Source organism: Amphibalanus amphitrite, unplaced genomic scaffold (genome assembly GCF_019059575.1).
Source record: "Amphibalanus amphitrite isolate SeventyFive unplaced genomic scaffold, NRLGWU_Aamphi_draft 001621F_arrow, whole genome shotgun sequence".
NCBI classification, from domain to species: domain Eukaryota; kingdom Metazoa; phylum Arthropoda; class Thecostraca; order Balanomorpha; family Balanidae; genus Amphibalanus; species Amphibalanus amphitrite.
The window spans coordinates 30,194-51,834 of record NW_024883114.1 but is presented as its reverse complement, the minus strand read 5'-3'; the positions used below and the strand labels follow the sequence as shown (position 1 = coordinate 51,834).

General features: G+C 55.0%; 2 protein-coding genes across 3 annotated transcripts in view; one reads left to right on the top strand and one right to left on the bottom strand.

Moving 5' to 3' along the window:
* The window catches only part of LOC122374216 (mucin-19-like), a 62,391-nt gene extending 58,082 nt beyond the window's left edge, over positions 1–4,309 (top strand). The window contains exons 5-6 of the mRNA XM_043352825.1: positions 2,409–2,630; positions 3,469–4,309. Of these exons, the coding sequence (XP_043208760.1) occupies positions 2,409–2,630; positions 3,469–3,510 (264 nt within the window). The 3' untranslated portion in view covers positions 3,511–4,309. The remainder of the gene's footprint in view (positions 1–2,408; positions 2,631–3,468) is intronic.
* A 349-nt stretch (positions 4,310–4,658) lies between these two features.
* Positions 4,659–21,641, bottom strand: part of LOC122374217 — a 32,616-nt gene continuing 15,633 nt past the window's right edge. The window contains exons 1-8 of one of the 2 annotated variants that reach the window (XM_043352826.1): positions 13,170–13,458; positions 10,117–10,457; positions 8,609–9,891; positions 7,997–8,172; positions 7,366–7,520; positions 6,838–6,993; positions 6,203–6,372; positions 4,659–5,454 (exon numbers count right to left, since the gene is read on the bottom strand). In XM_043352826.1, the coding sequence (XP_043208761.1) occupies positions 5,254–5,454; positions 6,203–6,372; positions 6,838–6,993; positions 7,366–7,520; positions 7,997–8,172; positions 8,609–9,891; positions 10,117–10,457; positions 13,170–13,288 (2,601 nt within the window). In that variant the 5' untranslated portion in view covers positions 13,289–13,458 and the 3' untranslated portion in view covers positions 4,659–5,253. Of the gene's footprint in view, positions 5,455–6,202; positions 6,373–6,837; positions 6,994–7,365; positions 7,521–7,996; positions 8,173–8,608; positions 9,892–10,116; positions 10,458–13,169; positions 13,459–21,641 lie in introns of those variants that run through there. The other variant, XM_043352827.1, reaches the window with a different exon arrangement.

Sequence of the window (21,641 nt, the reverse complement as noted above, 5' to 3'; positions counted from 1 at the left end):
AGAATATGCTTTTCAAATGACACATTTTCACATGAAACAAAAACTGCTAAGTATATTGAAATACTATTTGAAATACCTTTAAGCAACATCAAAACATAGTCAAGTGGACTGGTACCTACCTACCTAGATAGTATCAGTATAAATGACCTATACCTATCTAATGCAAGTTTGACAAATTTGACGCAAACCAGCTTGAAGCAAATAACCAACAAATAACGAACCACAAAGACACAAAAACATGCCAGCACTTAAAAAAAGGTCTTGTGCAAGACAACCCCCAAAAACCATGCCACAAATGATTATAATCAATAATAGATAATTGCCCACGCGCTTGCCCAGACTGAAACGGACACCGCGCACCTCGAGCCTTGAGAAATGGCGCGGAGGATGGATGACTCGGCGAGGGAAATTAGAGGAAAGGGATTTCCTCTTTACTGGTTTTCAATTTGATAAAAATGATTCAAATTGATGAAAACTTCAAAATAGCATATCATATTTAAAACGAATATAAAATAAATGAATATTTGACCTCAATCTGGCTGCTTTATTTCTTTATTGCTTTACTTATAAGCAAAGGGATTTTATGCCCTAGACAAACATTACTTCATGTAAAAGTGATATCAGCATATGTCGGTATTATACCTGCAATCGGCATTAACTGGGCAATAATTTTATGCTATGAAAAGCGCCGTCTCTCAACGATTCTAACGGTACCCAATTTTTTATAAACAAAAGTCGAGATTGCTTAAACGTTCCAAATTAAATGAGTTGTTCCGTGACGAAACATGGTCACGGCGTTTCAATAAAACTATATGAAAACGTCCATAAAAATATAAAAATTTGACATAGAAACAATCAAAATTGAACAATCTATGATGCCATACCTAATTTGAACCGATTGCAAGCCTACTTCAACCTTTATTCTACCCTTACTTTTGTTCCGTGTCACGGAACAAGAATATGGTGAACTGAGAAAAGCACTGCCATTGAAATGCCGTTATGAGGATATGGCAGCCTCACTGACCGATCGAAAGCGAGCGTTTTTGGGAAAGTCGACAAATAATGCGCATCACGGTCAAAAGTAATGTTTTTTTTTTTTTTTTGATGTCAGTGTTTCCTGCATAAAAATCGTTTTCTGCCCAATAGTGGACGAGAAAGCAGGAAATCGGTAGTTACTGATTTGATGAAAGAATACGCAAAAGGAATGGCAGTGTATCCATAAACGTGGTGTGGATTGTGCATTGTGCAAAGACATTGTGGTGAGGCTGAGACTGAGGACTTGCCATTCAAGTCGTAGGTATTGGTATGGGTGGTTGTTCGTGATAATATTGATTTATCGTAAGAAGCATCTAACCTCATTCCGTGCACGTGACATGCAGGTGATCATGGTTGAATTGGATGGTAGATGGTAGGTATCATCCTGTCACGGGCTGATTCACTTTCGTGAACATCTGATTCTCATTCGTAGACAAACCAGGTGAGAAATGTGATGGAAACATTTATTTATTTCACAAACACACTCAATAGCATACATTCAAGGCACGTATAATGGATTCATTCCTTCACGCTTGTTTTAAAACTTGCTGGATAGTTTGACATGGTTTGTCAATACTTCTATCTCATCTTGTAAGCACTTCAACTTTGGAAAGTAATGAATGACTGGCATTTTAACTGATCCAATTATGATGATTGCATGGTGAAATTGTGGAGCAACTGCTTCTTATCTGTTTCAATAGTACTTGCAGGATGCTTGCTTGCTGCTTTGGAGATCTGAAAACAGAACAAAGCACAATGTCAAATTTTCAATTAACATGTTTCTTTAGTAAGTTTCCCTTTCAGTCCTGTGATGCCCAGTTGCAGTTGATATTGAGTCAGTGACGGAACAAAAAAATCGATAATTAGCAGTGAAAAATCTCACAGAACAAATCTTCCAAGTTCAAAAAAATTGAGAAACCGGCCACTTTTCTGACACTGGTTGGATGTGTGGTGGAGGTCATAGTTGGTGTTTATTGGTCATTTGTGGTCAACTGCTGTGGATTTGAGGGGATTTTCTCGTAGTTACACTTCCATTGACAACTCAAGTAATGGCGTGCATCCGGGTATCCCACCAGGCATTCACTATAAACTCGTATCCTGGGTGCACGCTGAATAACGACAGGTCCTTCTTACGTAACGTCTGTGATCCACGTCGCAATTTTAGTAATACTCGCCGGCCCTGAGCAGTGGCTTCTTTTGGTCGTGGCACCATGATAGCTGCCGTCCATTCGGCTGGGAATTACCGCCCACGTTTTACCTGTTTTTATTTCTGCCAATACTGGACCATCAGCCGGCCAGTCCGCCCCTGTGACGTCAGCAGCCCCCGCCCCGCTCGCCGCTGTACCGTCTGACCGTGTACCGCTCTGCCGCAGCGCCGGCCGGCCGGACCGCTGTCGGGCGGCGTGCTGCAGTCGCCCCAGGCGCAGCTGTCTCTGCGCTCCCCGGTGCCGCGCGTGTCAGCGCCGGCCGCCCCTCCGCCGCCGCCGCCGCCGGCCACCGAGGAGGTGCCGCTCTGCCAGGGCTGCCAGCAGCGGCAGGCGCAGTTCGTGTGCGCCGGCTGCGGCCACCAGTGGTACTGCTCCAGGGACTGTCAGGTAAGAAGCATCCCAGTCCCACCAGCTGTGGTACTGCCCCAGGGACTGTCTGGTGAGGACCTATCCCAGTCCCACCAGCTGTGGTACTGCTCCAGGGCCTGTCAGGTGAGGACCTATCCCAATCCCACCAGTGGTACTGTTCCAGGGACTGTCAGGTAAGAAGCATCCCAGTCCCACCAGCTGTGGTACTGCCCCAGGGACTGTCTGGTGAGGACCTATCCCAGTCCCACCAGCTGTGGTACTGCTCCAGGGACTGTCAGGTGAGAGATATATCCCACCACCCCACCCCACCATTTACCAGTTGTATTGCTCCAGGGACTGTCGGGTGAGCTTCCCCCTCCCAGTCAGCCACCCCTCCATAAGTACTGCTGCAGGGACTGTCAGGTGAAAGGTCCTCCCACCAGTGGAACTGCTCCAGGGACTGTCGGGTGAGCTTCCCCCTCCCAGTCAGCCACTCCTCAATTGGTACTGCTTCAGGGACTGCCAGGTGAGTGACCCTCATGGTGCTCCAGCCAGGGATAAGCGTTGTCCCTGATCCAGAGATGGACAGCTGGTGCTGCTGCTACTCCAGCGAAAGTCACTTGGGCGTTGTCGTGAAGGTGTATTGCTGAAGCGATTCGTTTGACCAACTTCATTTGAGACATGTACACTTGTTTGCTGGTAGCAAAGCATGTCAAACAGGAGTCAACTGGTTCCTTAGTTTCGGCATTTGAACGGATTGGTCACACCGCTATCCCCCACCCCGTACCACCTGGTTATACCGCCGCCCGCCCTGGCCATTTGAATGTCACCACTCGTACCGCCGTCCGACTGACCCGATGTCCGGTGTGCCCCCCAGGTGGAGGCCTGGGACAGCCACGCGGACGACTGTTCGGGCTAGCTGCAGCGCCACTGACCGCGCTGCGCTGGAGGGTAGCTGCGGCACTCTGACCGCGCTGCGCTGGAGGGCAGCTGCGGCACCCCCACCGCGCTGTGTTGGAGGGCAGCTGGCGCCGCTGACCGCGCTGCGCTGGAGGGCAGCTGCGGCACCCCCACCGCGCTGTGTTGGAGGGCAGCTGCGGCGCCGGTGACCGCGCTGTGTTGGAGGGCAGCTGGCGCCGCTGACCGCGCTGCGCTAGAGGGCAGCTGCGGCACTCTGACCGCGCTGTGCTGGAAGGCAGCTGGCGCCGCCACGCGGTCCGCTCTCTGCAGAGGGACCGCCCGCCGGCAGAGAGCGAGGCAGCTGCTGTGAGCGCCGTCTGCCGCGCAGCTGTACATAGAGGGAGAGAGCAGTATGTGCGTGTCCCCGAATATTGTCGATATGTGTGAGTGTGGTGTGTTTTTGTGTCGCGCGCCGCTGCGCTGAGCAGTTTGCTCTGAATTGTTATTGTTGGGCTCACTGTGGCTGCTGATATACTTTTACCATTGACGTCGATGTACAATACGGTTTGATTTTGTTTAGATCTGATGATAGTCTGTTGTTTATGTTAATGACATGTGTCGCCCAGCTATTTATGACACATTGGTACAACTCAACCCACAGACGGGACGTCGGGTCCCTCAGCTTGGCGCTTGGACGCCGTTTGAGACCGTTTTTACAACCATGGTTGTGCCATGGGGGCATGCTGAGGAGTGAACTGTGTGAAATGTATTTGTTCGTGTATCGATAATGTCAATACAATTGAGACCTGCATTGCAAAGGGCCTGTGTGACTCTGTAGACGAGAGGTATAATTAGCCACGATCTCAGTGACCGCCGGTCGGGAGATGGGCCAGCGCCCGCCTTCACCCCAAGGTTCGCAGCCTAAACGGGCCGGGTTCTCTGTGAGAGATGGTGACGGTCTCCCAGTCGAGGATTCTGAGTCCCGTTCTCACGCGACCGTGGAAGGGTAGCGGAACTGACTGTGAATTATTGTGAGCCCACGTCCCGCCCAACGGTCCGCGGTTATAACTATCACCCAGTGTATTTATATACACTGTCCTATCACCGAGTTCGACCGTTACTTCTCCGCTCATCCCAGACTGGAGCTATTCTGTCATAAGGTGACGATAATATAGTCAACATCTATTTCTAGCACAGACATACAGTCAACACTGGCGGCGCGCTCCACAAATCGATGCTATATCTTTGGCGGATATACGGGCGTCTACGGACCCAATGCCCTCCGGATACCGCCCCCGTCGGGTGGCTCGAAAATAAACGACAGCACTGCGCCGTCTGCCTGCCAGCTGCAATGGAAGCCCACGGAACACAAACTCAATAGAGGGGGATAACGATTCGCCATTAACTGCGCTGCTATGTCCCCGGGTGCCTGGAAGTATCCACTTCGTACAAAACAGCTCAAATTTAAAAAAAGATCTAGCCCAACCCTGTGATGTGACTATCGACGACAGGCTGCTTATAACCTGTTATATCCTTACGCAGACTGACATGGGCGGCACACTACTCGTTTTCTGCTCAGATCATAACAGGACGGCACAGGGATGTGAAACCTTCAAAGTCACACAAGAAGTAAACGTAAAATTGCATAGAAAAATGCCTCTACCAAATATCATTGAGTAAAGGCGACGCGTCTATGCGGTAAACGGACCACGTCAACCAGTCCCACCCCGCTCGCCCGGCCCCTCTCAGCCCCGCGCGTCCTTCACCGGGCCGGCGCGGCCGCCTTCCTGGCCATGCGTCCGTAGTTGTCCCTGATCCAGCCGAACAGACTGGCCACGTTGGTGTAGACGTGCGGCTGGGACGTGTCGCCGCACTCGGCGTCCCGGGCGATGTGGCCGTACAGGTAGTAGCGGCCGTTCTCCGCCGCCATGCACGCCAGAGGACTGCTGCCGTCCCGCGAGATCTGCCGGTGGCCGGGAGGGCGCACAGGGGGTCACACAGCGGTCAGGGCAGAAACGAGGGGAGCGTGGGGAAGGGGGAGGGAGGACAGGTGGGCTTTACCGTCATTTAGTTTGACGTAGAGCTGCACAGGGCTGCAAGAAAGTTATTTATAGCCAGCTGGCAAAGCAACAGTAGCGTACTCAGCAGTCGACGATCGTCCTATGAACAGTGTCTGGCCTAGCAACTACACTAGCTACAGCAGTAGCCCGTTCATGGGCGACTCAGCATTATTCGGCATTATTCGCTAGACCCGCCCCGCCGCGCGGACAAGTGTCCCGTGCCTCCCTGACCCAGCCCACCTCTCCCCTGTGGTCGGTATCCCGACTCGGCCGCTGCTCAGTGCGCCCCGTCCTGTCTCACCCCGTCCGGAACTAGTGCAACGCCAGTGTACGCTGCAACGCAGCTCACACAGAACCGGTTTTGGGGCATGCGGGCGCAGCCACTGCACGCTTGTGTGGACCGCATGACCTTATGAAACAATTATCTTTGTTTATTTAATGTCATTTTAATGTATTATGTAAGCTCTGTAAACGCTTTGGGCATGACGGAATAAGGTCCAACCTTGAATAATTTCATCGCGTCGACGGCAACCAGCCCTGTTCAGTCCCGTGTAGTAGACAGCTCCAGTTCCGCTAGTCATCACGAGCTGGCACTGCAAGACGACTGACCTCTCGTATGACCCCACAGCGTGACCCGACCTCAGCACTCACGTGACAGGCGTCCGCGAACCGTCGGCCCCCGGCGCAGAGGAAGCTGCGCTCGTCCAGGCCCGGTAGTGCGCTGGCCAGCCGCTGCATGGCGCCACTGGCGCGGCACTGCTCTCCGCCCATGACCGGGACGTGGGTCTGCCGGAGTACCCCGGCCAGCTCCGGCGCCGCAGCTGATACACAGAGGTCACAGAGGTCAGAGGCGGGGAGAGGTCACACACCTCACACAGGTCAGCTCCAGCGTCGCGGCTGATACACAGAGGTCACACAGGTCAGACGCAGGTCAGGGGACGGACAAATGGGGTCAGAGCACACGTGCGAGCAATATATTAATATATTGGTGCATAGTCATCGACGCATCATCGATTCATGCATCGATACATCATCTCTACACATCAATCAACGTTGGAGCGTCGCGTCGGCCAGGTGCTAGCCCAACCCTGGTATCCCCACGACTTCTACATACCACGACTCATGTTGAGTCGGCAAGGAGTCTCTCGACTAACTACTGACTCTATATTGACTCACCCTGCTGCTAAGTGGGCGCTGCGTCCCGCGAGTGACTACTGACTCTACATTGACTCACCCTGGGTCATCTCGTGATCTCTCGAGTGACTACTGACTCTATACTGACTCACCCTGCTGCTGAGTCGTCGCTGCGTCCCGTGAGTCGGCCAGGCCGTATCCGGTGACGGCGCAGCTCTGCCGACCAGTCAGCTCCATATTCTCCGGCGGCAGACAGAGCAGGCAGACGGTGCGCTCCAGCAGCGCCGGCCGGGACAGCTTCAGAAGACCTGAGGGTGGGGCGGTCATAGACGTCAGAGGGACCAGCAGCACCGGCCGGGAGAGCTTCACAAGGTCTGATGGTGGGGCGGTTAGCATGGGTCACAGGGTCTGGTGGTCACTGATGTAGGTGCCGCCAAATGAGACAGAAAACCTACATGATAGACGGACACGGTGCCCACAGAGCCCACTGACGGACAACGACTCGGGGAAAGTTAGAGAGGACAACTCCAACAGATTTGTGCTCCGAAGAGCATACAGTGAACAGAGAGTCCAAACCAATCACCATATGTATACACCGTCTGTATCCTGTATGTATAGCGGGCCTGAGCTCCACCAGCGTCGGCGGCCGGCGCCGGCCCGCTCACCGCCATTTTTCTCACCGATGTTGTTGGCGTGCACGTGACTGTTGATCTGGTAATCCTCATGAACGATGATCTCATCCAGCTCCATGTGCTGCACGCCAAACTCGAGGTTGACGCGCAGGTTGGAGGCTCCGAGCAGCACGACAAAGTCGCGCAGCGGCTCCTGGAACAGTCTGACCGGGCGCCAGGAGAGGAGAGGGGCGTTAGAAAGGTCAGAGGTGACTCCTGAATCAGCGTCTGTAGACGAGGAGACCTGACAGCATGCCACACGTTCCCGGCTTGGCCGCGAGACATGCTGACGTCACTATGAACACGCGTCACCCGTACACGGTTCGTTTGAGGCGTGACATCAGAGTGACGTGGGCTGGTCACCTGACGTTCGACGGCCAGGCACTCGTCAGCTGCTCTGGAGGGCTACCACAAAATAACCGCCCCGTTTCCATCCAATAAACATTCAACAAATGAGCAGCACGACAGGTCACAATGCGGTGGATTTACCATCAATGTAATGAAACGATCTTGTGCTCTATTTAACTGCATTGTAGCCGATTGTACGTGCTCTGTGCAGTGTGCATGGTGAAACCACCAGACAACTAGCAAGTAGCACACACACTGTTACACACCGTTAACAGTGGCATATGTGTCTCACCTAGAGGCGCAGCTGGCGGTGGTCACCACCAGGTCCCGCTCCACCAGCGTGCCCGAGCACACGAAGCTGTACGGGTTCTCCGGGTCGCGCGTCTTCCGCATGATGGCCGCCATCCAGCACCAGACCACGGCGCTGGTTACCTCGCCGCCCTCCGGACTGTCGTCAATGCGCGGGCGCTGCGGGGGGGGGGGGCAGGGGGAGGGAGAGGTCAGGGAAGAGCGGCCATCCAGACCACAGCGCCGTGGGGCTGTCGTAACCATGGCAACGCTGCAAAAGGCGACAGAGTAGGGTCAAATGGGACGTGGAACCTTAAAGGAATCTCGGTTACACGGAGATGGCTTATTTTCCAAAGATACCTACACATGATGTGTTTGGCTCAGTGGACAATTATCAAAAGTTTCATTCTAGGATCCACCGTTTACACACGCTTTCCTGAGGGGGCCTTAGAGGTCAGGACCAGCGCAACAAGCTCAATCGAGCCTAAGAACGGGTTTCGACTTGGGGGATTTGCACATTTAAAACATGCTGACGCATCTAAGCTAAGCGTTTCTATGAACTTCAGTGCGGTGAGAAAAAAAAAACGGTAGTCGAGCCATCATTTGGTGAACTTACGAATCGATTTCTGGCGAGCAGGGTGGCCAGCGAGGAGCCCATGACGCCGCAGCTGGGCTGGCCTATGGAGGTTGAGAGGCTGCCGTGGGAGCCTTTGGGTCCTCCGGAGACTGGGGGTCTCTGGAACGCCACCCCGGACACCGGCGCTGGCCTCGACGGCTTCCGGTTCCCCGACTCCGACTCCGACTCTGGCTTTGGTTCCGACTCTGACTGCAACTCCGACTTCTCCAGCTCCTGTTTAGCCTGCTCCTTATCCTCGGTCGGAGCCGACTGCTGCTCCTGATGGTCCCCCTCATCGTCCCTCAGAATGGCCACTCCAGAGCCCTCGGTGAGGTCCTGAGCCAGCTCCAGCAGGTCATCGGCAGCATCGCTCTCAATGCCCACCCTGAACACCTCTCCCGCCGCGTCTGCGTCCGCCGCCGGGCCGTCCTCCGCGGCGCCGCTGCCCTCCACGTTGGTCTGCACGCCGTCGGCCTTGGTGCCCGGCCGGATGGGCATCAGCGCCGGCATCAGGTGCTGATCGTAGTCCACGTCCCCGATGTAGTCCTGGCTCTGATCCATGACGGGCACGGCCGACAGCGGGCCCAGCGGGTCGCCGTCGGCCGGCGGCGGCTCGGCGGCCGTGCTCTCGGCCGTGCTCGGCGTGCTGCCGGCCGGCGTGGCCGGCGTGGTGGCCGCCGTGGTGATGATGGGCTCTGCGCCGGGCGCCGCCGTCACCCCGGCCGCCGCCTGCAGCTCCTCCTCGGGCGGCAGGTCGCCCGCCTGGAACGTGTCCGCCGGCGTCGTGCCCAGGTTGACGTTCTGGCCGAGACCGACCAGCGAGCCGGGCTCGAACGTCTCGCCGGGCTTGGCGAACGGCAGTGTGACGCCCTCGGCGTCGTCACTGTCCACTGGAGGCCAGGGGCCCGTGTACGGCCGAGTCACGATGTCCACGATGCCCGTGCTGTCGGTGATGATGGCCACGATGTCGACGATCTGGCTGCTGTCGTCGCTCGGCCGCTCGGGCACGTCGTTGCCGAAGTTGACGATGGAGTCGACCAGGCCGTCGTCGAAGGTGGTGCCCTCGGTGGTGGTGGGCGTGGGTCGCGGCGTGGCCGTGCGTCGGCGCGCCGCCTCGAACTGACAGCACGAGAAGTCGGCCGGCGGCGAGAAGGCGGTGCGCAGGCCGACGCAGTGGCCGGACGGGTCGGCGCTGAAGTCAGAGTCGGCCGAACAGTTGGCGCCCAGCATGCAGTAGCCGGCGCCGTCACCGCACGTCTTCACTCCCTGGATCACAAACAGACCTGCAAAAACATGGGATAAGTCAACGAAACGTGAAATATTCGCAATGTTACGCACTTACGAATGCAGCACAGGTAACGACGAGAAACGACGATGAACTGATAAAAAGAACCACGTCCTCCCCAGGATACTCGTGTCACGTTTCACTGAAGACACTGGAGGCACCTCTATCCCCTCCCGCGCCGTCCCATCCCCCGTCTCCCCTCCTGTCGCTGCGCGGCGCTGACCTGGGTCGATGATGGGCACGTTGGCCGGCTCCTCGGTGGTGGTGGAGACCGTCACCGTCTCACTGCCGGGCGCGTCCTGCTGGCCGAGCGGCACCACGGCCGCCAGCTGGTCCAGGCTGGCCACCATCTGCTCGAGCTCCTCGCGGGCGGCGCCGTACTCTACCTGCTGCTGGCCGGCGGCCGCCTCCCTGAACAGCTGCTGCAGCTCACCCAGGATGCCCTGGCTGGGCGCCACCTGGCGGGACGGCGACACGCCGCCGGAGGGCAGCACCAGCGGCCCGCCGGCGCACCGGCCAGCCAGCAGCAGCGGCACCAGCACCAGCACCAGCAGCCGCATCACCCTGCCAATACACACAGAGGAGGCTGTTGCTGGGCGGTTCCGAAACAATGGCACCAATTACAACCATAGCGTAATACGGGATCTAAAGCAATGACAGCGCGTCGATACTTTGGTGATGTCTGCATAGGTATTGCAAGGCTCATGGAGAGCATGCGTGGTCTAACAAAAAGAGGCAACAAAATGTGTTCACTGACCGAGGGCGTCCCACCAATATGCTTGGAGGGTCTCGCGACAGACTTGACAGTAAACACCGCCGCCATCCCACCGGCCACCCTCGTTCAGCGTAGACCCGCGACTGAACGTTATCGTTCAGCGTAGACCCGCGACTGAACGTTATCGTTCAGCGTAGACCCGCGACTGAATGTTATCGTTCAGCGTAGACCCGCGACTGAACGTTAACGTTTAGTCGCCAGGGCCAGTTTGTATCCAGTAGAACAGTAACAAAGCTAACAATATCAATGAATTCCCGGCTAATGTTATCCGTCGTAAGCGACAGAACAGTGTCACTGAGGCACCAGGGCACCACATCGTCTAGACTTTGCAAGACCCTCGTATATCGAAGGGGAACCCGTCTAACAAGGGTTATTGTACTGTATCCCATGACTGTATTTATGAAATCATTTGAATTACCCTTCCGAGTCCTGAAAGAAGGAGAAACGTTTCGAATGAAACACTGAGGAAGTTCGCTGTTGTCAGCGTCAAATTCAAATTGAATTTGACAGCCATCGATTATTCCCATAAAAGCGTGAAAAATAACTCGATGTAGGGAGGTATTGTGCAAAGCGAAACAAGTCTAATATTAGGTGAATTTTCAGCCCCTGTTCAGGGGCTCCGCCACAGGGGGGTACGCGGGGGTCCGGACCCCGTCAATAATTCCCATGGGGGGTACAGTACCCCCAGTGGCGTACCCAGGAATTCGCGAAGGACCAGGGCATTGGACGAAAGGGCGCCAATCCAGGAGGGCGCCAACAACAAGGAGGGCGCCACATATCTGAAACTTGAATGTGTCAGTTATGTTCGTACACGTGCGGAACGAACATAACTGACATTGTACATGCGTACACATTGATCAGCCTCAGGCAGCGGTACACGTGCGGTACGAACATAGCGTTGCAGAGGAACAGCCAGGTCGGGGTTCCAGTGACCTGGGCCCACCGGAGGACGGAGGAGCGGTACTGTGGAAATCGTTAGGAATAGGTTAGGACCAACATGGATACGATACACCGCTGCAGTGACTGGATTGTTTCTTTTGCTGTTACCGATTTGGGATAGCACAACGCATGTCATGTTCAATGTGGTGTGTCTCATTTGGATATACGCTTGTCTAGAATCGGAGAGCGAAGCCGCGCGTAGCGTGGCTGAGCGAACGAAGGTTCCCATTGGGAGGTCGCTGCGGAAATGTTTTCGGAAAAACGTTTTCACGGAAAACGCTCTAAAACTGTCATCTGTTGAGCAATACTTCGTTAATTTTCAGTTGGCGTACGGCCCGAAGAACGATTTTACAGACGTCACGTGAAAACTAGGCTTTTAAGAAACTCACATATTTTTCAAGAAAGTCGTTGAATTTTGACTACATTTGAATACAGGTGGATTGGTGTTTGCACGTGATATCGATTAAGCCATTCTTCGGGACGTACGCCAACTGAAAATAAACGGAGTATAGCACTTCAAAACTTGGCACACTGATAGAACTCGACAAGCGCTACAAGATGCTGAAAGAATGAGCGCTCTAGCATAAACGTAGCACGTGCTATCACAAAAAAAACATTTTGTAACCGAAAGGTCGCGGGTTCGAATCTCACTCACTCCAAACATTTTCGTCTCCGATTCTGGTCCAAGGCAACACGGTAGTGATGCCGGCATCTAGTTTAAAGACGGCAGAGTCTAGAGCCGAATAAATCGGAATCACTCCACACAAACGCGTGCTGCGCAATTATATCGGTTCCATGGCCTAAATCGGGCAACACGGGGCCAAGACCAATTTTGGCCCCTCCCTTTCAAAACGAGGTTAGCACAGCAGTCAGCAGGTAGGTAAGTAGATATAATATCAGTGCAGTTAACGAAGAGACAACATATTAGCCCTGATTGGCCCCTACCTTTGGAAATTGCTGAATGCGACCTTGCCAACGCCAACGGTTCAGATCAGTTTTTTTTTTGCTTTCAGGAAAAACGGAGGGGTCGGATCCAGCCTCTCAGGCTGTCCAAACGGAGGGTATATGATTCAGGGGCGGATCTAGAAAATCTCCAAGGGAGGCTATTAGAACCCAGGAGGCCCCACCTGTTGGAGGCCCCATTTTCCCACTTCTGGAGGCCCCTAAATAATCTTTTTTTTTTCTCGAAAAAAAACTCATCGGATTTAACCAACTTTATATTCACGAGGCCCCTTTCTCAGCTTCAGAGGTCCCTAAAAGTCCTACTTTTTCGAAAAACTCATCGGATTTCACTCACTTCATGGAGGCCCTCTTTTCAGTTTTTTTCTTCATTAATTTTATTTCTTAAGACTAAAATATCGCTCAAGGGAGGGGCCATGGCCCCCATCGCCCCTCCCTTGTATCCGCGCCTGATATGATTCAGACATGACACATTACTCAGTACTCACTAACTAGGTACAATTTTCCCCAAGTGATAGCTACATTGAATACCAAAAAAAACACGCATCTTTTTTTCAATTTGATACACTTACACAGTATAGGTACACGGCCGTTTGACTCACCTGCAAAACTCAAGGATAGACCGATTGCAAGACGCAGACGACAGCAATTCTTTCCTTTTCTTAGCAGCCCTGTTCTGTGCACCAGATTTCTTTCGCGTTCTTTTGTTGCCTGAATTCATTTTTTGCTCACTGCTGTTTAGTCATCCAATACAAAGGACCGTGCTACAGTACTTTACATATAATTTTTAATATGAACGGGGTTCTAACTTCTATGCCTAAATTTGAATTTTGAGCCCGACCCAGCGTCTCGGAAAGCGTCAGCCGTTAACGGTTTTTGTTAGGAAAGCAGAAAACAGCCGAAATATCAGACAACTACAAGTACTATGATAAAAATTAACGATGTTTATTGTTCTTAAAGGGACCCTCCCACCTTCAAAAAAGTTAATGAATTGGCATGAAAGTGATGTCGCTCGGTTCAGAAAGAGCAAAAATGAATTTCTACCAAATTTCATCGAAAAATATTCACCGGTTTTCAAGATATTAGACTTTTACTTTTGTTTACTTTTTGGGATCTCCGCTGTTCCTAGCGACTTTATTTGAAAGTGCGGCATTTGTTGCGCGCAAAGCAGCATATACCACCGCGTGCTGCCAAACGTTTTAGTAAAAGATTTAAAAATCGTTAGATCTCCGCTGACGTCACAAATTCTAAGGGGGCATACCATTGCATTAGCCCCTTAGAATCCGAAAACTGCAAGTTTGAAATTCCATATCTCCGAATTAAAGCATTTTTCGATGTTGTGAATGCCCAAACCGGTATTTTCAGGCCATGGCCACCAATTTGGCTATCTCAACTCAAAACTAATGTTAAGGTGGGAGGGTCCCTTTTTTTAATACACCCTGGTTTATTGGCTATAGAAAATAAATGTTGGATTTAAAAGAAAAAATACAGATAGGTTCAAGTCTTATAACTATAAGAATGTTATAATACTATAATAATAAAATAACTTTATCATCAAGCTATAAGATTAGGAACATGGCCATGGGAGCTATTCAGAGACTAGAGCTGCAGCATTTCTACATATCCCATAACTGACACCATACTCATGAAGTCGGAGGGCGCCTTCTGACCAGAAGCACGCCAGTGAGCCGGGAGGGCGCCCTCTGATCAGAAGCACGTCAGTGTGTCGGTGGGGCGACCTCTGATAACAAGTACCTCACCAGTGAGTCGGAAGGGCGCCTTACGATCAGAAGCACGCCAGTGGGTCAGGAGGGAGCCTTACGATCAGAAGCACGCCGGTGAGTGGAGAGGGCGCCTTCTGAGGAGATGCATTCCAATTAGCCGTGAGGGCGCCTTCTGATAAGAAGCATGCTAGTGAGTTGGAGGGCGCCTTCTGGTCAGAAGCACGTCAGTGAGCCGGGAGGGCGCCCTCTGATCAGGACACCAGTGAGCCGGGAAGGTGCCATCATCTAGGAGAGCGCCGCTATCGACTGGAGGAGTGCAAACACTGGACAGAGGGGCGCCGCCATAATCTAGGAGCGCGCCGTTATCGACTGGAGGGGCGCCAACACTGGACAGAGGGTCACCACCATCGTCTAGGAGGGCACCGCTATCACTGAAGGAGCGCCAAGACTGGACAAAGGGGCGTCGCCGTCATCATCTAGGAGCTCGTCGCTGTCGACTGGAGGGGCGCCAACACTGGACAGAGGGGCGCCCCATCATCTAGAAGCGCGCCGCTATCGACTGGAGGAGCGCCAACTCTGGACAGAGGGGCGCCGCCATCATCTAGGAGCGCACCGCTATCGACTGGAGGGGCGCCAACACTGGACAGAGGGGCGCCACCATCGTCTAGGAGAGCGCCGTTATCACCAGAGGAGCGCCAACACTGGACAGAAGGGCGCCACCTTCGTCTAGGAGGGCACCCTATCTCTGCAGGAGTGCCAAGACTAGACAGAGGGTTCGCCGTCATCATCTAGGAGCTCGTCGCTGTCAACTGGAGGGGCGCCAACACTGGACAGAGGGGCGCCCCATCATCTAGGAGCGCGCTGCTATCGACTGGAGGAGCGCTAACTCTGGACAGAGGGGCGCCGCCATCATCTAGAAGCGCGCCGCTACCGACTGCAGGAGCGCCAACTCTGGACAGAGGGGCGCCGCCATCATCTAGGAGCGCACCGCTATCGACTGGAGGGGCGCCAACACTGGACAGAGGGGCGCCACCATCGTCTAGGAGGGCGCCGTTATCACCAGAGGAGCCGGAGCGCCAACACTGGACAGAAGGGCGCCACCATCATCTAGGAGGGCACCGCTATCACTGGAGGAGCACCAAGACTGGACAGAGGGTTCGCCGTCATCATCTAGGAGCTCGTCGCTGTCGACTGGAGGGGCGCCAACACAGGACAGAGGCAGAGGCGGATCCAGCTCAGAGGTTTGGGGGGGGGCAAACCATAAAAATTTATCGATTCTTTCTATATATGCATCGTCCATAGGCGTAATGTTAAAATCATGCCGTTTGGGGGGGGGGGGGGCAAATGCCCATTTTGCCCCGCCCCCCCCTGGATCCGCCACTGGACAGAGGGGCGCCACCATCATCTAGGAGCGCGACACTGTCGACTGGAGGGGCGCCAATACTGGACAGAGGGGCGCCGCCATAATCTAGGAGTGCGCTGCTATCGACTGGAGGAGCGCTAACTCTGGACAGAGGGGCGCCGCCATCATCTACATAAGAGCGCGACACTGTCGACTGGAGGGGCGCCAACACTGGACAGAGGGGCGCCACCCACCATCATCTAGGAGCGCGACGCTATCGATTGGAGGGGCGCCAATACTGGACAAAGGGGCGCCACCGGCCCACCATATCGTCTAGGAGGGCGCCACTATCACCAGAGGAGCGCCAATACTGGACAGAGGGGCTTCGCCATCAACTTAGAAGCGCGCCGCTATCGACTGGAGGAGCGCCAACACTGGACAGAGGGGCGCAAGTCACTGAGGGCGCCGGGGACGATGAGCCAAAGGGACAGGGCATGCACGGAATGTCCTGTATGTGCGTACGCCACTGAGTACCCCCCAATATTCCGAATACCTGTAACCTTGTTTTGCGTTAGAATGACTAAATCATTCACAGAATGTGTTGAATAATTTAATTAGAATGTGTTAATGGTCACAAAGCTAAGGAATTTAAGATCTAGAAATGTAGGGAAACACGAAGATGTTGTGACACACGAAGTGCTCAACAATCGCCGACCTATATTTATGGGAGTGTCATTATTCTACCATTTTGTTATTACTATGAATGCGTTTAAGATTGCTAGGATTAACTTAGCATGCTAGAATTTAGCAATAATTTCGTGAGAGGGGTCCAGCTTGCAGGACACCTCCTAGACACAACACCCGCCCCAAAAGAGCTTCAAATCGATCTGAGAACCCTCTTTCCATGTGAGATCACCCGATAGTGTGTGTGTGTGGGGGGGGGGGGGTAAGCCGGTCTTTCGAGCACCATAGTCTGAGAGCCTAATGCGCTGTCTGATGGCTAACACCGCCCTTGGAGCGCGCAACAGCGGCCTCCTTTCCTTAAGAACGTTGATTTGAGAGGCCGCCATGTCGCTGTCATTGAGCTCCGCTTCTCGGTTTTCGACTCCTCTTGCAAACTGAACCTTGTTTTTTTCGGTTCATAAAGCAAAATCCTCTCGATAGAATTGTTAAGTTTCCTTTGAACTCTAGAAAAAACGGCAATTTTTCATCGATTTCGGGAGCTGCAGGGGGTGGGGTGGGGTGGGGGTGGGGGGCGGGGGTAGGGGTGGGGGTGAATTAGCCCAAAATGCCCACCTTGGATCCAACAGCGCGGTTTTGTGTTTTTGGTCGGACCCCCCCCCCCCAATCCCAAAACCGTGGCGGAGCCCCTGCCCCTGTTTACAACCATGCAAATACAAGAGAAGTTAACATTAACTTGGCCTGACAGAGCTGACGGGTTAGGGTGGATAAACAAAATTACCGTACAAACCGGTGCTTCGGGAACGGACGATGTCACGCGAAATTCGTGATGCCGCACAATCAATGCCGCCTAAATGGTTAAAAACACACATTTGATGTAGATACATTTTTTGGTGTGTCTCTTAATGAGAAGCAAATTATTGTGATCATTTTACAAATTATTGTGATCAGAGGCGCAGAGCCGTTTGGTCGGCTTGACGGCGGCTCCGCGCATAGTTATCTTGTATTCTTCACATTTCACGAGTTCCGTGACGTTTCATCGCTCAGTCGATGCGCCAAGTCTTATTCTAGGTATACGTGGTTAAATATTTCATGACTTGATTCTCTGAATTCGCCAAGATTATTGCGTCTTTTGATCTAGGTGAGTCGAGGGTGAGTCCATGGATTGATCTGAGGGGTGTTCACGGGCACCGCACACTGCTGCGTGCGGTGTGTGCGGTGCGTCCAGCAGGCGTGGGGGTAGGGGATGGGTAGGCGGCTCTGACGTCACGGCTGCGTGCGGTGGACGGTCCGCTGTGGCCAGTCCCGACCGGCCACAGCGGTCGCTGTGTGCGGTGACGGAAGGCTGACGTAGGGACGCAGTGGGCGGAGCTTGGAGGCTGTGTGCGGTCCGACCGCACACAGGGCCCGTGAACAGCCCTCTGAATTTGCGTCATGTTTGCCACGCTGCCAGAGGACAACTGATCCTCCGAGCCCAGATTTCGTTCTCAGCGAAAAACGTGACGTTGTGACGTGGCCAACCACGACATTGGGATACTACAATTATAAATCGGTCCTTCAGCCTGAAGATTTAAAAAACATACCGAAGTGCAATCTGACCGCTTGAAATATATTATACGAATATTCTGCAAGCTGAGCGTGGTACTCTACAGTCGGGCATATCACGGCCGGATACAGATATTGTAGGCCACTGGAAGCTAACATGGACGACACCGCTGACACATCAGATACTTTGTCGGAGGTGGCAGCTACAGCGGCCAGCAGCCCGGAGCCGGAAGTGGCAGCTACAACGGTAAGCAGCTCGGAGCTGGTGATGGCAGCTGTAGCGGTCAGCAGCCCGGAGCGGGAGCAGCCACCCGTCGCTCCGAGTCAACACATGCAACTGGAGGAGCTGTTTCCAGCTGACGCCTCTTCCGCCGAGAAGATAGAGTTGCTGGTCCGTAGCGAGACAATCTTCTCCGGCCGCTACAGTCCTGCGGAAGTGCGATGTTTTCTAGCCAGCTTGGGAGAGTGTGATCTGCGTGCTCTGCGCGGTAAGCTTCACGGCGCCCTTACGTCAGGGATCCCAGCCACTGCTGGGCGTCCGCTGCGTAACCGCCAGGCGGGTAACGTCACCGCCCTGGCCGACGACTGCTGGGAGCTCGGTTACTCTGCAGCGCAGCGCCTTCTCACTCGCCGCGTCGATTCTGCCGTCTTGAAGCCCGGTGGCCGGCCTCCGCTGCCGCCGCCGGGTTCCGCCGCCGAACCACCGCCAGGTCTGGTTAACGCAGCCACCGTGGAGGCTTCTCTGCGTTCTGTAATCGATTCGCAGTTACGAATGGACAGAGAGCTTGAGGACCTTTGTCGTCGTGCTGCCGCCGCCGATGCCCAGCGAGTCCAAGTCCAGCGGCTTGAAGAGCAGCTGTACGACCTGCAGCGTGCGTGTGCTGATCGGGACGCCAGGATTGACCAGCTGGAGGACCTACTGCGCGATATGCTGGACCACCAGTCATCGAACCGGTCAGAGACATATAACCATCTGGTTACCAATACACACGTAAAGCGGGCGAATCCGCCGGCCGCCCAGGTGAGCCAGGCGAGCCCGCCGGCCGCCCAGATGTCCCATGCGAGCCCGCCGGCCGCCCAGGTGAGCAGTCAGGCGAGCCCACCGGCCGCCCAGGTGAGCCAGGCGAGCCCGCCGGCCGCCCAGATGTCCCATGCGAGCCCGCCGGCCGCCCAGGTGAGCAGTCAGGCGAGCCCATCGGCCGCCCAGGTGACCCAGGCGAGCCCACCGGCCGCCCAGGCGACCCAGGCGAGCCCACTGACCGCCCAGGTGAGCCCACCGACCGCCCAGGTGAGCCCACCGGACGCCCAGGTGAGCCAGGCGAGCCCGCCGGCCGCCCAGGATATCGCCGCTGCCATTGACCTCGTTGCCCTCGGTAAAGCCATCGCAGACAGAATCCACTGGCGAGCTGGCGACTCTGATTCTGAAAATGACGATGAATTGGGCGGGGACGAGCGCTTTGCCAGACGGGATTTTGGGGTTCTGCCAGCGACAGATACACGACGGGCGCAGTACCCACCAGCACACCTTCCGCCTCCGCCAACAGTTACCCACGGCTCCACCGCGAGCCGGCAGCTGAACGCGCCAAGGTCGGATAATCAGCGCCCAGCTGAACTCGCCGCTGTGACGGGCGCTGGGGCGGCCTCTGACTTGGTCTTATCCCCAGGAGTGACCCAGCAGCCGGCAAAGAAAAAGTTCATTGTTTGGGGTTTTCGCCCCGACGCGTCTGATAGCTCCGTGCGTGGCCTAGTACAGTCGGTGGCTGGAGACGTATACAGTTTCCGCCGTCTGCCTGCAGACGGCCCGTCGGCTCCAGGAGCGGCCTTCATGTTCGAGACCGCCGAGTCTCGATCGGATGCCGTCATGAACTCTGCGCGATGGCCGACGGGACTCAGCGTGCGTCCTAAAGCCGATAACAACGGACGGCGACGAAGGAGATTTCGAGTCCCTGCCACTCCTGTCCAAGCCAGCCACTACACAGCCGCGACGCACCAGTCCAGTCATCCAGGTCCGCACCAACCCACCGAGCAGCCCGCCGCTAACCGCACTCAGTGGGACGCAGCGCCCACTACAGGCTACTCTCACGAGCACGGCGAGTGGACCTATGCGCGTGGCCATGCCCGTACGCGGCATCGAAACGTTGGCAGCGCACCTGCCTCCTGGGACTCCAGAGACGACAACAGCTGGCCACGGCTCGGCGGCACGGTACCCCAGCCGCGGCGTCGCTAATCGCGAACTGCCCGAAAACGCGACCATCGCCATCGGTGCCTACAACTGCGAGGGTCTGCTGTCAGCGTTCAAATATATCGATGAATATGTTCTGCCACTCTGCGATATATTAGTATTGTCAGAAAGCTGGCTGTCTCGAGCGGAGGAGGTTTACGCACCAAGAATTTTCACTTCTGCTGGACACAGTGAACTACTGGTGTTCCAGTCATTCGCAATGGAGGTGCCTCCCGGCGTGGGTGAGGGCAGAAGACGCGGAGGCCTTGCTCTCGTATGTCGCCGCCGACCCGGACTGACCTTCAAATCCTGCAGCTGTGACGACCCCCGCCTGTGCGGTGTAACGGTGCTGATGGATGGACGCCCGGTGCTGACCGTCATTGGCTGCTACATGCCGTACTGGGACGGGCAAGCCGGTAACTCGGAGGAGTACGACAGTGTTATTGCCAAGCTGGACGCTCTAATCATGGCGCTGCGTCCCTCTGCTCCGGTGGTTGTAGCCGGTGACTTCAACTGTGCACTACCGCGTCTCCCAGCAACTTCACGTCCGCCTCTGTGGCACCGACTTCGAGGGTTCACTCGGCACAGTGTCGCCATGCAGCAGCTGCTCGACCAGTACGAACTTGTGGCTGCAGAATTTCTATTCCCCCAGCAGGTGAATTTCACATACGCACGCGCCGACTGCAAGAGTCACATCGACCATATCGCTGTACCGTTTTCCCTGCTACCGCGCGTAGCTGGCTGCCAGATTCTGCCTCCACATCCAGAAAACCTCAGCCCGCACCAGCCGCTCGTCTGTCGGCTGTTGGTGGCAACTGCAGCTCCAACGGAGACGACGCACCGCGCCATCTCTCGGGCCACTCCTGTGCCTGATTCCGATCTACTTTGCTGGGACCGCGTCGACAGATTAGAAGACTACAAGCATATTCTTACCGGCATGCTCGTGACTCAACTCCCTAGTTGTGGCACCTCGCTCGATGCGCTGGACTCAACAATATCCCGCTGCCTGCTCGCCGCCGCTAGAGAGGCAGGCTGTGTTAAACAGCGGCGCCGGCCAAAACCATGGTGGACCCCTGCCACAGCAGCTGCACGTGACCGAGTACGCTTCTGGCTCCATGTCTGGACCAGCTGTGGTCGACCTCTTCATTCGACGGTCTACTCCTGCTACCAGTCAGCTAGAAGAGAGTACCGGAAAGCTCGCCGCACAGCAGCCTTAGCCCCCGTGCAGCAAGAGGCCCGTCTGTTGCACCAACTCAAGCGCAATGGGAACACCAACGCCTTCTGGCGACGGGTTCAGCGCTCTCGGCGCGGCCCTCTCCCTCCTGGGGGTGGTCGCACTGCCAGCGAGTTTGGAAGACATTTCGAGGCGGTGCACGCGGACGAGCCCTCCCTGCTAGACTCTGAGCAGGCTCAGATTGCTGCTGCAGTCGAAGAAAGGGCGCGACGCTATTCCACTCTGGCCACCACTCGGACGGTCACCGTGAGTCAAGTTGCCGACCTGTTGCGCCGCCTCCCTCTGCGCAAGGTACCGGGTGCGGACGGCGTGACGGCGGAACACCTC